This window comes from Dipodomys merriami, unplaced genomic scaffold (assembly GCF_024711535.1).
Source record: "Dipodomys merriami isolate MVZ:Mamm:240054 unplaced genomic scaffold, mDipMer1.0.p SCAF_2, whole genome shotgun sequence".
Lineage (NCBI taxonomy): Eukaryota > Metazoa > Chordata > Mammalia > Rodentia > Heteromyidae > Dipodomys > Dipodomys merriami.
In genome coordinates this window covers 71,108,778-71,122,496 of record NW_027203381.1, presented here as the reverse complement: position 1 = coordinate 71,122,496, position 13,719 = coordinate 71,108,778, and the positions used below count along the sequence as shown (strand labels likewise).

General features: G+C 43.5%; 1 protein-coding gene across 16 annotated transcripts in view; it reads left to right on the top strand.

Annotated features, from left to right (window-relative positions):
• Kalrn (kalirin RhoGEF kinase) overlaps positions 1 to 13,719 on the top strand; it is a 611,632-nt gene that overhangs the window by 292,532 nt on the left and 305,381 nt on the right. For all 16 annotated transcript variants that reach the window (XM_070030027.1, XM_070030026.1, XM_070030024.1 and 13 more), the window contains exon 9: positions 548 to 778. In XM_070030027.1, the coding sequence (XP_069886128.1) occupies positions 548 to 778 (231 nt within the window). The remainder of the gene's footprint in view (positions 1 to 547; positions 779 to 13,719) is intronic.

Genomic DNA, 13,719 nt, shown 5'->3' with positions numbered 1-13,719 from the left:
TATCCTCAGGCAGCTAAAATGTAAGAGTAGAAGAGGGTCTCACAAACTGGCACTCCTAGGAGTATGGATGCTCTGCGCTCCCTCCCTCCCCCCCCCCACTCCAGGGTTGTTGCTAAACACCTCAGCAGCTGTGACTATCCAGCACACTGATGTGTGATAAGCTTGATGGAACTGAGATTCTCAGGCCTAATCAGGGACACCCCCTTACCTCCCAGGCAGACCTGCTTTGTCTCTTTCTGGGCCCTGCGCTTATCTCATTTTCCTAGACCTGTTTTTTTTTTCGGGGGGGGGGGGTTCGGTCGTGGAGCCTGAACTCTGGGCCTGGGGACTGTCCCTCAGCTCTTCAGCTCAAGGCTAGCACTCTACCACTTGAGCCACAGCGCCACTTCTGGCTTTTTTCTTATGTGGTGCTGAGGAATCGAACCCAGGGCCTCGAGCATCCAAGGCAAGTGCTCTACCACTGAGCCACCTTCCCAGCCCCCTGGTTTGTTTTATTGTGTTGTTTTGTTTTATTTTGTTTTTACCGGAACTCTCTTCCTTCCTTCAGGTCAGCCAGGATGGTAAAGCACTGTTGGATGTGCTGCAGCGCCCACTGAGTCCTGGGAACTCTGAATCCCTCACAGCCACAGCCAACTACTCCAAGGCAGTGCACCAGGTGCTGGATGTGGTCCACGAAGTGCTGCACCACCAGCGGCGGCTCGAGAGCATTTGGCAGCACCGCAAGGTGCGGCTCCACCAGCGGCTACAGCTCTGTGTTTTCCAGCAGGATGTACAGCAGGTAACAGGTTCTGCTCCTGTCTTCTGTCCCACAATGCTGATGGACCTTGACTCCCTTACCTGGTGATCAAGACTGGGGAAACCCAGATTGACCGGAGGATAAAGGGTATTTCAGCCCCTACCTACAACCCACATCCTGGAAAAATAATACAGAAAACACCAAACAAACAAGGCTCCTTAATTATGTGCTTTTATTATTGTTATTATTAAGGAGGTATGCAAAGGGATTACAATTCCATTAATCAGGTAATAAGTACAATGCTTCTTGGACAATGTCACCCCTTCCTTTGCATTCCTCATATTCTCCCTCCATCCCTGCCCACAAGTTGCATAGTTCATTTTTTTACATAATATATATTGAATACCATGACTGTACATACTTCTTTTTTTATTATCATTTTCAAATTGGGAAAACTTGGGTTCTAAACACAAGGTCTTGCACTTGCTGAATATATGGTCTGCCATTTGAGCTATAACCCCAGTGCTCCCTTAAAAACAAAACAACCCAAAAGTTTTCGGAGTTTTTGTTTTATTTTGTTTTGTCAGTCATGGGACCTGAACTCTGGGCTTAGGTGCTGTGCCTGAGCTCTTCAGTTCAAGGCTAGCACTCTACCACTTGAACCACAGTGCCACTTCTGGCTTTTTCTATTTATGTGGTATTGAGGAATCGAACCCAGGGCCTCATGCATGCAAGGCAAATCCCCTACCACTGAGCCACCTTCCCAGCCCCTATAGTCATTTTTGAGGTAGGGTATTAATACTTTTCCCACCAGGCTGGCTTTAGACCATGATCCTCCTACCTCTGCTTCCTGTGTAGCTAGGATTACAGATGAATTTCCACACTCAACTTGTTTGTTGAGATAGAGTCTCACTTTTTGTACATTAGCCACAAATTACAATCCTTCTTCTGACTATTGCCTACTGTTGATTGTGACAGCTTTTTACTATGTAACTTAGGCTGATCTTGAACTCATGATTTTCCTACCTTAGCCTCCTGAGTGTCAGATTACAGGTATGCAACACCTAAGGTTGGTCAGTTAGGCATGTGCTTCTTGCCTGAGAAGCTGTGAGATGAGCCTTCTCACTGAGTGGTGTTGGAAAAGGAGACTCAGCCTCAGAAAAAAAAACAATTCCTTGTGGTTATATAATACACTGCCCATGCAGACAGTGTGACTGCTTGGTAACTTAGGGGCTGTCAGAGTTGGACCCTACCTGACCCTACTTGTCCATCAGGACAGGGTCCTGCCCAAGCAAAGGTGACATGACATACAGAGACTTTCAGATTTGCTGACTAAGCTGGGCCTGCCAAGGCAGATTTAAAACATGGGCTATTTTCCTCTGTGTAGTGCATGCATAGATGTTACTTCAGTCTTTATCTGTCTCTTTGTATTACTACCCCAGTTGTGGTTTTTCCTTCACTGAAGACAGTAGACAGCCTTGCCATAGATGCCCTTTCAAAGGAAAAGCTCATTTTTTTTACAACTTGCACTTTCTATTTCTCTGTCCTTGGGGACCCTGGGCACTATTCACAGAGGACTGGTGTGGGAAGGGCCAGGTAAGAGCTGGGTGAGATCAGGGTCAGCTGTCTCCCTCTGAGTTTCCTGTAGGAGGCAGGCCACAAACACCTGTTCGCATACTTTTCTGTGGAGACTTGTCTAATTTCAGGATCATACACAGGAAATAATGAGCCACTCAATTTCCATACTTCTGTGCTATTGACCAGGTATAAGTCCAAAGTAGAGGAGGATAGTTAAGTTAAGTCCCATGTGTTGTCTTGATATCTGTTGTTGGGAAGGAACCCTGTGTTGGGTGACAGGCAAGATAGGAGATGTCCTTATCACTGTGACAATTTTCTGGTGGTGGAGGATTGCCAAATAGATGCTTCCAGCCATAGAAGGGACTCTCCTCCTTCTTGGGACTTCCTAACTCCCTTACAGTGTCCCTTCCTGATTGGGGTTGAGACGGAGTCATCAGAGGGCACCTCTGTTTTGAGATAGGCCACTGCTCATGTACTACTCAGCTCTGAAACCCTTGCAGGGCCAGAGGGATGGGAGAAGCAAATGAGTCGGTTGCCTACTCCTGCCATCTGGAGCCATCCAGATAAATACATCATCCTAAGCACATAGAGCAGGGGGCCTTGGGTGATTGAGACCAAGCGATGTGCCAGCCTCACAGAGACAAAAGAGTGGGTGTGTCTATTTCTGTGAACTCTCCATGACTCCCTGAAATGATCCTAGCCACAGACTGTGGAATAGTGGAAGGCACTGTCTGCTGCACTCCTCTCTCCTTCTGTTCTTAGGGCTATAGCCCTAGGCTGGAGAGTAACAGAGCAGATGCAAGGAGGGGCAGGGGAAATGTTTTCCTAAGAGGAAGGTGGCAAGCCATGCTTAGGTTCTCAGCAATCAGCTGTCATCAGACTTCCTGTGAGCATGTGACATCTTCACTAAAATGAAGAAAAGGCATTATAAAACTACATAAATGTTTACTCTGCACTGTGCTCTTAAAAATGAGAGCCTTTCAATTCATCACATTGTCAGTACTATGCAAAACCCAGCGTAAGATTAGAAAGTAGATGTAAAGAAGGGTTTGGATGTTCTGTGAGAATCAAGCTCCAGGACAGTTCATTTCATCATTCTTTTCAGAAGATGTGAATGAGACCTCTGGGAACACAGTTGTGTTCACTCCCTTACTTGCTCACTGTGCTGCTGACACTAGGATAAATGGAAGGAAACCTGTGGGAGAGGAAGGGTGAAAAAAAAACCTTGTCATGGGTCTCCATTGCTTTCCTGACACCTAACCATTGTATTCAACAGGTGTTAGAGCTGTGCTTCAGAGGGTGTTGAACTCACACACTCAAGGGTAGAATGAAAGTCTAGATCTTTGGTCTCCAGACTCCCAGCTGTGTATGAGCCTATCCTAGCTTTTAGGATCACATGACACAAGTCATTTTTCTGCTTCATGCTTCCGTATTTGTCCATAGAGATAAAGACACAGAGAAAACAGACAGAAGGGAAAGGAGAGCCTGATAATATGTTCACCTTTGTGTCACTATCATTTATGAACTGTGTTGCATCATCTCAAGTATTCTAATATCTCCTTGAGAGTGAAAACAGGGGTTTCTTCCTCTCTGGATCCCTTACAGCTCTTAGCTGTGTCTGCATGAATCTGGGGCTCTCATATTTTCTGAGTAGAGCTGAGATTATCAGAAGATCCTAGCATCTTCTTCGGCTGAGTGAATATCACTCAGCCCTCCTTTATAATCTATCCAGTAGTTACTTTGCTGGTGAGTAGCTGGAGTCCACCTGTGAGGACCATAATGTGGGTGTCTGAGGTCCCACATGTTTATAGCTCATGCAGAGGTCAGGGGGACATAACCTCAGAGTTCATGCAACATCATGGCACTCATCAGTTTCTTAGCAAATTCAGGCTTCTGCTATAAACCTAGCACTACACTGTGAACTGACAATGTGCCTGGTTAGATAGAATGGCATAGGACAAGCACAGTTGAAGGTATAAAGAACAAGTCTACCAGAGCATGTTAGCCAGTACCTAAGGTGATAGAGTATGGGTGGAGCAGTTCTAGGCAAAAGTGTGAGAAGTCTCGGTTGACGCTTAGGACAAGGAGCGAATTGGCTGGAGCATCCATATAGTCTGGGCCCAAAACACTTAAGTGCATTTGGGATCCAGAGATGCTTACTGAAGTAGCCTCTGTACAAGCATCCGTTTCCAAATCAATGCAGACTCACAGGCAGGAGCGCTGCTCTGGAGTGAGATAACTCAGTGTGAATCCTGTCTCAATATGTCTTGTCTGTGGGACGAGCAGACCATGTGTAAATTGCCGCAGCTCATGGTACTTCAGTTTCTTCCGCTGTAAAACAGGACCACTAACAATGCCTGGCCCATGAGAGGCAGTAATGCAAACACAGTACCTGCCTAGCACACAGTAAATCCTGTGTCAAGTCTTAATCTCATCCTCTTTGAGCGGTCCTCGAGCGCCCTCTGGTGCTAGTGCTGTTGGGGGCTTCCAGCCTAAGTCTGCGGTTTATACAGCTGCTATATGGGTTGGCTGATTCCATTTCATTCAGTGACAAAATTGTGGAGCCATCAAGGACTGAAAAAGCATCCAGTCTAACTTCCTATACTGTTGAGGAGACTGAAGCCCAGAGATGCCACATAGCTTGGCTATAACCACACAGCTGCTCAGTAATCACACTGGGACCAAAAGTGAGGTCTTCTGAGCTCCCAGTCCACGTGTCCTAGGAAATGCTGCAAGAGAAAGAGGCAGAGAGACAGAAAGGGGAGTAAGAGAGATGGGAAGACACATTTACACAGGAAGGGGACAGACATATCCCCCCACCCCACCAAGCAGGGAGCAGAGAAAGGAGGGGTAAGGAATGAATGACTGAAGAAAAAGACAAACAGACTTCATCCAGACGACAGATATACATAGATGGGGAGGGAGGAGAAAGGTAAGAGGAGGGAAAGATAAGAGAACCAGAGACTCTTCCTGGCAGGAAGCAAGCAGGCTTCTGCCTTCTTACCTATTGCCAATTCATGAGTAGGTCTAGCCCAGGTGGGAATATATTACCCTTTAAGGTTCACATCAGAATAAAGCAGGGAGATACAAAATGAAGATAGAAGACAGTGGGAAAGAGATTCCACTTAAACATCTGCTGCCTAACACCTTTCCCTCTCAACAGGTATATTTGCAGCTTTTTCTTCCTTGCTGTGAACCAGGATGATAGAAATGTCTTGGGTACAAAACTGGAATTTAGAGTCATTAAACTGAAGAAAGGACTGGAGAGGGCATGTTTGCCATACTATTACTACTGAATGATTTTCAATCCTATGGTTTTTCCCGCTTAGGAAAGTAATTTCCAGCTCAGAATGGTACAGAGCAATAACCAATAAAGCACTCTAATAGCATCAGACTATCTCCACCTTCTGTCTACTTTTCTCCCTAACTCTTCTGCTTCCCCTGTGTGCCAAAGGGCAAATTCCAAGCCCAGTAGACCAGATTTATAGTGGGAAGAACCAAGAATAACTGGGTGTTTCCTTTTTCTTTTTCTTGTCGTTGTGGGGCTTGAACTCTGGGCTTGGGTGCTGTCCCTGCACTCTTCAGCTCAAGGTGAGCGTTCTACTGCGTGAGCCACAGCGCCACTTCCAGTTTTCTAGTGGTTTTTATTGGAGATAACAATCTCACTGTCTTTCCTGCCCGGGCTGGCTTTGAAACGTGATCCTCAGATCTCAGCCTCCTGAGTAGCTAGAATTACAGGCGTGAGCCACTGGCACCTGGCTCCTTTTTCTGAGAGATGTAAATTCTATTCTGTTTTCTTTTTATTTTTCTTAGCCCAAACATCTGTTTTCCCAGTACACCTGCAGTCCATCTTGCTCTGTCTCCTACTTCTTCCTTACCTCCTTCCCCCTCCTCCAAGAATATGTAACATGTTTTGGAATAACTATTGTGTGCAAGGCAGTGTTCCAGGTTAGAGTCTTTGCCTTGTGAGTAGACACGTATACACCTAAGGGGCTTACAAATGGCACATAGCTGTCTGGGTTCTGGGCTGAAGAAATCAAAGAGCAATGAGCTGATGGAGCCAAGAGTTCCCTCTGGTGGGAATGAGATTGGTGTTGGTCCTTGAGCATAGACAGAAGTAGGGATGGTGTTCATGAGGAAGTCTGGGAAGAAGAGTTAAGCTACAGAGATAGAGAGAAGGGAAATCTGGATTCTCATGGTAGACAGTGGCAGTGGGAGAGTTGAGCATGATCATGGTGATGTGAGGGGAGGGGCTTATGCCCTCCATTAGAGAGAATGTTTTATATTTAAGCAGGTCCAATCAGGGAAACTACTAAGGGGGAAGTGATTTCAGCATTTATCTGGTGTGGTGAGAGCATTTTTAATATTAAAGTCCATAGTTCCTGTACTACAAATGCATCTCATCTGCTTCCACTAGTTTTTCTGGAGCCTCATGTGGAAAATTATAGCTTTTACTATGTTGATTCTTGCTTGCCAAAGAATGTCTGAAAGGGATTTGAGAGTGATTTTTTTAAGCTCGAGATAGTCCATCTTTTACTAGCTATAGTGACTCTAGCTTCTTAATCATGCTAAACCAGTTTGGATTTGTATAATTCAACTGTCAGCCTTGCATGATAAAAATGAGCACTCTCAGAATGATTAGTAATGAAAAGTGACCAGAATGATGATGAGCCTGGAAGTTAACTCTTCCAGGAAACATTCAAATGAGTAAGGACAGGCTTAAGAGCCTCTGTATCCACTGAGATGAGAGAATGCCCGCATAGGGACCCATCTCTGGCATTTGAAGCAGACTGGTTATTTGGTCCAGATTTTCAGAAGGAGATTTAAACATCAGAGGGAGGGCCAATTCCAGTCCTCACATTCCAGTACAAAGACTAAATGTATCCATAAATGTCATATTGTTCAAAACTGTGAATAAATGCCACCAAACATCTACCTAATCCTTTTTCTTGCCTTTTCTGATTTCATCTAACAGCATTATGGTGCAAGTGACTGTGAGTAACCATTTGGGACCTCACTCTTCGCTTCTTTTTTTGGTCCCTGTCCTGGGGTTTGAACTCACAGTCTGAATGCTGTCTGCCGCTGAGCTTTTTTGCTCAATGCTTATGCTCTACCACTTGATCCACAGCTCTACTTGGAGCCTTTTTTGTAGTTAATTGGAGACAAGAGTCTCACAGACTTTCCTTCCCAGGCTGGCTTTGAACTTCGATCCTCAAATCCCAGCCCCCTGAGTAGCTAGGATTACACTTTTCATTATATTTTCACTTTTTAATTAGTTTATTGATTTATTAGTACAGGTACTGGGGCTTGAACTCAGGACTTTAAGGTTTCACTTGACTTTTGCATTCATGGCTGGTGCCTTACTCCTGGAGCCACACCTCTACTTACAGCCCTCTGCTGGTTAATTGGAGATATGAGTCTGATAGACTTTTTTGCCCTATGTGGCTTCAAACTTTGATCCTCATCTCAGCCTCCTGAGTAGCTAGGATTAAAGGTATGAACCACCAGTAGCTGGCCCCACTTTTCTAATACGGAAATTGAGGCTCAGAAAGGTAAGTGAACTTGTTTAGGGCTGTGCGGCTAGTGGTAGGTCAAGGAATCTAAACCAAGTCCACCTGACATCAAACTCCATCTTCTTGGCCTCTTCATTATGCTGTAGCACTATGCTGGGTGATGAGAATAAAGAGACAGTCCCTGAACTTTGGGTTTATAATTTCATGCTAGAGATCACTAACCAAGCACCTTTGGAGATTACTTGGTCCAAAGAATAAGATTTGTGGATAATCATATAGCTACTGCTAGCCTCAGATGGATTTTCAAACTACCTGTGCCACAGAGACAGTCATACTCATACTCTAACACTTTTCCATCTGAAAAATTTATCTCTAACAAAATGTTTATCTCTAACAAAAATTACCCTAAAATAGTAAATGCCCATTGTCATTTATTTTTCATTGTCACGGTTATATGACTCGGCTTGTTGATGCTGTTTATTATAGCATCTATCTTAAATGGTTGGAAGTAATTAGAAGTATTAAAGTTCTCAGTTAAGTGTTTGGTGGTGATAATCCAGTCACTCAAAAATTTTTTTCTGATCAATGATAGAGGGTTCTTTGGGCAGTGTGAGATCCTGAAAAGAGTGCAAGGTTGACGCTTAGCTGAATCTAGTAAGGGATGGAGGGAAGACTGGCAGGATGGCTTTCTGATGGGAGTGAAGGTAGGGAGACACTCCCATCTGCCCCTGTTATGTCCCCCTCTCAGAGGGAGTCCTAGATCCTTTCCTGTGGTAGGAGGCTGGTGCCCAGATCAGTGAGTCCACTCCTCTCATATGTTCCTTAACATCTGCAAGTAGAAGCTTGCTGCTAGTGTGCCTGCACTCTTCCTTCCTGGAAACTTTGTGAGCCAGTCCTAATACCTTATTATTAGCTCCCTATTTCCTACCTTTTACCCACCACTGTACTCTGCTCTGCTTTGCATCTGCTGAGCTTCCCTTCCCTGCCATTGCCCCATTGCCTTCTCCATGGTTGTCTACTTTGATCATTGTTTTTCTTTTTTCCTGTCCTTTCTTTTCTCTTCTTTTCTCTTTTCTTCTCCTCTTTTTCTGTACTAGGGATTAAACCTAGACCTTTGGACATGCTATGCTATATCTCTACTTCCTAGTTACATCCTTAGCCCTTACTTTGCTTTTTCTAAATATGACTCTTTTCCTAACTGAAGAGCTGTCCTTCCAAACTGAGCACCTTCAAGCAAGGATCAAGTACCTGTCTCTGGCAGATGTGGGATATTGGTAGTAGTGAAGGAGACAGTAAGAGGAATAAATCTCTTCCCAGAAGTTACTGAGTCTTAGGGCTTTCTTGATCCACAATTAATTTTTAAATGTTTTTAACATCCTCAATCCTTTTTTATTATCACATTAATGAGCAACCTAACAACCTGACAATCACCATCCTGGTTCACCTCCTCTGGTAATCCCTAGAGCTTTGACTTACCAGGCTAAAGGACAAAGGATTTATATGTTATTGTTAACAGGACCTATAGGGGGATTTTGAGCAGAGGAGAATTATGATCAGAGTGAAATTAGCCATTAGGTGGCTGGGATGGAATGAAACCACTGTCATATCATAGAGCATGAACAAGGGCAATGGAATAAGGATGGAACTGAGAGCATTAACTTTTTAAATCACTAAAGAGTGCAATCTTTCTCATTATAGAAAATAAGGGAGTGTCAAGAGTGAATATAGAACTGTGTTTCCCCTGTGGGCTTGGACTTTTTCCCATTAAACTTAGTTGGACCAATGGAGGCTTGTCAAACACACACATCAACAAGCCCTCGTCTATATTTTTTGATTCAGAATCTGAGAGTGAATTGTTTCTATATATTTTTTTAAAAATCCAGGTAATGTCAGCCTCCCTAATGTTCAGAACCTCTGACAAGAATTTCAGGCCTTACTGAGAAGTGTGATGAGTCCTTAGCTGGCATCAAGCACCAGGCTGAAGAGATTCTCCCAGTGAAGTGCCCAGCTTCACTTCTGTTGCAAGGAACCAGTATTGGTTGCCTGAAATGTTGGAGCTCAGGGAATGGGGAAAAATTAGAGTTGTGGTCTTCTAGATTCTCTCTGGGCTCCTACCTAACATCAAGAAAAATGACCATAGCTTTCAGGAGAGTCTTATTTTAGTTCAGACCTCTCAGGAAAAGGATGGCTTCTCCTGTCACAGCAAGACATTTACTTTCACCAAAAGAGGAGACAGAAAATGAGTTACTGGTAATTGGTCATTTTAAGTGGCACCTATACACTCTTAAATCACAGCCTAGTGGGAGCTGGATGTTCCCCTTACTGTTCTCCCTTAGAACCAGCTCAGTGTGCTAGTGAGTAGACAGGAACAATGATTTGATGGACTTTCCTGGGTGCTTTTGCACATTGTGGATACTTGAGCCTTTAACAAACAAATGTGTAACAGATGCCTGATTGCACATAAATGCTTTTTCATTGCTCTCAGAATGATGGCTTTCTAAATGGGTGGGGTCGGGAGCCGGGGTGTTGGGAGATAGACGTTGAAAGGGAGATATCTCAATGTACTTAAAACACCAGATGCCTTGCTTTTTTGACCATGGATCAAATTATGATGGAAGCTTAATAGCTCAGTTTGAGCAAGGTTATTTATCAAAGTCACATCAGATATTCAGGGTTGAGATTCTGGCCCTATTCTGTTTGCAATATCTCTGTTTCCTTTTGTGTTGTTTACCTTTTATCACATAAGAAGTGCTAGGATCAGACATGTTGAGTTCACTTACTCATTTATTCGGAAAGTGCTCTTTGAGAATACAACAGCCCCAAACAAAGCCCCTTACACTCTGAGGTAGAAATAAAACATCATCCAAACCAAGTATGGATACATCATTCACAGTTACCCTGCCCTGAGTAGAGTGCTGAATGAATATGTGATAGGGAAAGGTTTAAGAAGAGGGTCTAAACCATGGGACAGGCTTAGGTCCTTAAGACCAGGATGGCCTTTCGTTAATTTGGTTGCCCTTAATGGCCTTTGTCCAGACATGACCAATAGTTCTCATCCGAAGGATATTCCCTTCCTCCTTAACTACTAGAAAAGATTGTTGCTTGCCCCTAAAGAACATTCCATCTTGATTGGAATAAACACAATTAGACTAAAAAGAAAGGGTTCATAATGGCTGTGAGATTGGCTACCCAATCTGTTTCAGAATGTCACTCTTGGAAAAGGCTCTCCTGGGAAAGAACCAATTTCTGGTTGGAATGTTAGGGCAGGAGAAAGGAATAAGAACATTATAAGTTGTTCTCAGACTGACTGCAGCACTGATGGGTCTGCATTGGGCTGTGTTCTCACTGATGTGGCAGAATGGAGTGGCACAGCTTTTCCCAAGACAGGTAGGGTGGGATCCTCAGCCATGTCTGCATGTGATGATTGATGACCATGAGATTTTCTTGTTCATTCCTTGAGCACAAGGAGCTAGATGCTTTGGGAAAGAGAAGATGATGCCCTGTGAAAATCAGTACCTCTTTCGTTTCCCTAGGAACTACCAGCCACATGGCACAGTTGGGCATGGGAGTGAGGGTTACACAAATAGAGAACTTTGAATGCAGACTGTCAGTTATGCTAAGAGTTACCATGGGAATATGGAGCAGGTGATACCCACCCTGCAGGTGAATGCGGGAGGGATTGGTTTGCATTGAGTTCATTTGAAGCTTCATAGAGCAGTCACTGTGTTGAGTGCGGTGCTGTGCAGCAGGATTGCAAGAAGAGTGCAGTCCTGTGGGACAGACAGGGCTGTAGTACATAATTGTGGTTTGGGCACAGCCAGAGAAGAACAACAGCTGCTCTGGCCTGGATAGGTTATTAAGGAATAGAGGATTGCCAGAGCCAGTGATTCTGACGTAGAGCTTAAAGGATGAACAGGGAGCAGCCTGGGAAGTGGGTTTGGATATGGACATAGACAGTTCCAGTGAAGTGAAACAATGAGGGCAAAACTCAAGACAGAAGCAATATTCAGAGTGAGTCCACTGGAGCTGGGTTTGTCCTGTGGGACCAGCCACAGTGGGTCTTACAGGCTTTGTATGTCAGGTAGGTTAATAGGCTTCTGAAAAGCTTACCGCAATGCAAAGGTCTTGCAAGAATGCAAGAGTTGGAGGCTAGGGCAGTGGCTCACACTCATAATGAGGTGGGAATCAGGAGGATCACAGTTCAAAGCCAACCTTGGCAAAAAGAAATTCCCATCTCAGTCAACAAGCCTGGCGTGATGGTTCACTTCTATATCCCCAACTACATGGGAGGTATAAGTAAGAGAATTCTCAGTTCAAGGCTGGTCCTGGGAAAATACACAAGATCCTAACTGAAAAACAACTAAAGCAAAAAATAATTACTTAACTGATAATTACTTAACTGATAGAGTACCTCCAGCAATAATATAAAAAAAGTAGAATTAACATAATGCTTATACAAAAGCAGTATGTTCATTTAAGTATGAGGCTGTTTTGTTTTTGTTTTGTGCCATTACAGGGGCTTGAACTCAGGGCCTACATACTCCCCTTAGCTTTTTAGCTCAATGTTGATACTCTACTACTTGAATTATAGAAACTTTTGCCTTTTTTGGTTATTAATTGCAAATAGGACTCTCATAGACTTTACTCCCCTGGCTAGCTTTGAACTATAATCCTCAGATCTCAGCCTCCTGAGTAGTTTTACAATTAGAGGCATGGGCCACTGGCACTCAGAGTGGCTGTGTTTTTTAGAATGGATTTGGTAACTTCTTTTTTTTAACTAATAGAAACCAACTAGAAAAACAATCATTTGGTTTTAAGCCTCAGTATATAAACTAAGTAAACTAAATGCGCAGCCTGTCAGATCAGATTGACAACTATCATTGGAGACTACTCTCCATTTAAATTCAGGGGTACAACTATCATTTATGAAAAAAAAAACATAGCATGAAGGTAGAATTCAAGAATGCTAGCTTTTTCTTAGGAAAAAAAATGTGTTCTTTCTATGCTACATCTCCTTACTCATGTGCTCTGTTCCAGTGATTGCTTCTATCTGTAACTAGTTATCAACCCAGGCCACCAGAAGGCATCTTGCCACTTGCCCCTGTATCACCTCAATATCCAATCACTAAATTGTGGCAGTTCTTTCCTCCAGCCTATTTCCAGGGACACTGCCATTAGCCTTGTCTGAGTCACTACCAACTGTTATAAGAATTATGGCTGTCACCTCCTGTTTTTCCACCTACTCTTGCCTCCCTTTGTCCAGTTGATTCTCTCCATAACATCAGAGTAATATGTGAGGGACTTGGTGTGTCTCTCTTCTTTGGAACCTTTCAGTGGTTCCCAGGATGGACACTTGAATCACTCATTTAACACACCATTTCTTGTTTACTCCTCTACTGTTCTCCCTTATCAATTTCTAATTTAGTTGTCTTGCTTTCTTTTTATGTCTTAGCTATACCTCCCTTCTTCAGAAAGGTCTTCCCTGATTCTCCAGCCAAGATACAGTTGTCTGTTGGCACTTTTCACCTTTGTAATTAACAATTGTTGTGTGATTGATTCAGTAAGTAGTGGTTGTTACCTCCATAGACTGAGTTCTTAGACTCAGGGCTGCTCTAGTGCCTGGCACAGGTGCATAGAAAAACAAATAAATAGCTGACTATGCAAATATTCATGTCCACATGTTGCCTTGAATTCTTCAGACAAAGGGCAAAGCCTCCAACGGTTAAAAAAAATGCTTAAATACTAACCAAAGCCATTATCATATAAGAAAACTATCATCCTATACCACCATAATTATATTGACCACTGAGTATTTTTAATATAATCTGGATGACAGAAGTTAAACAGGAAAGGGATTATAAGGGTTACCCGGATGGGCAATTATACCCAGGA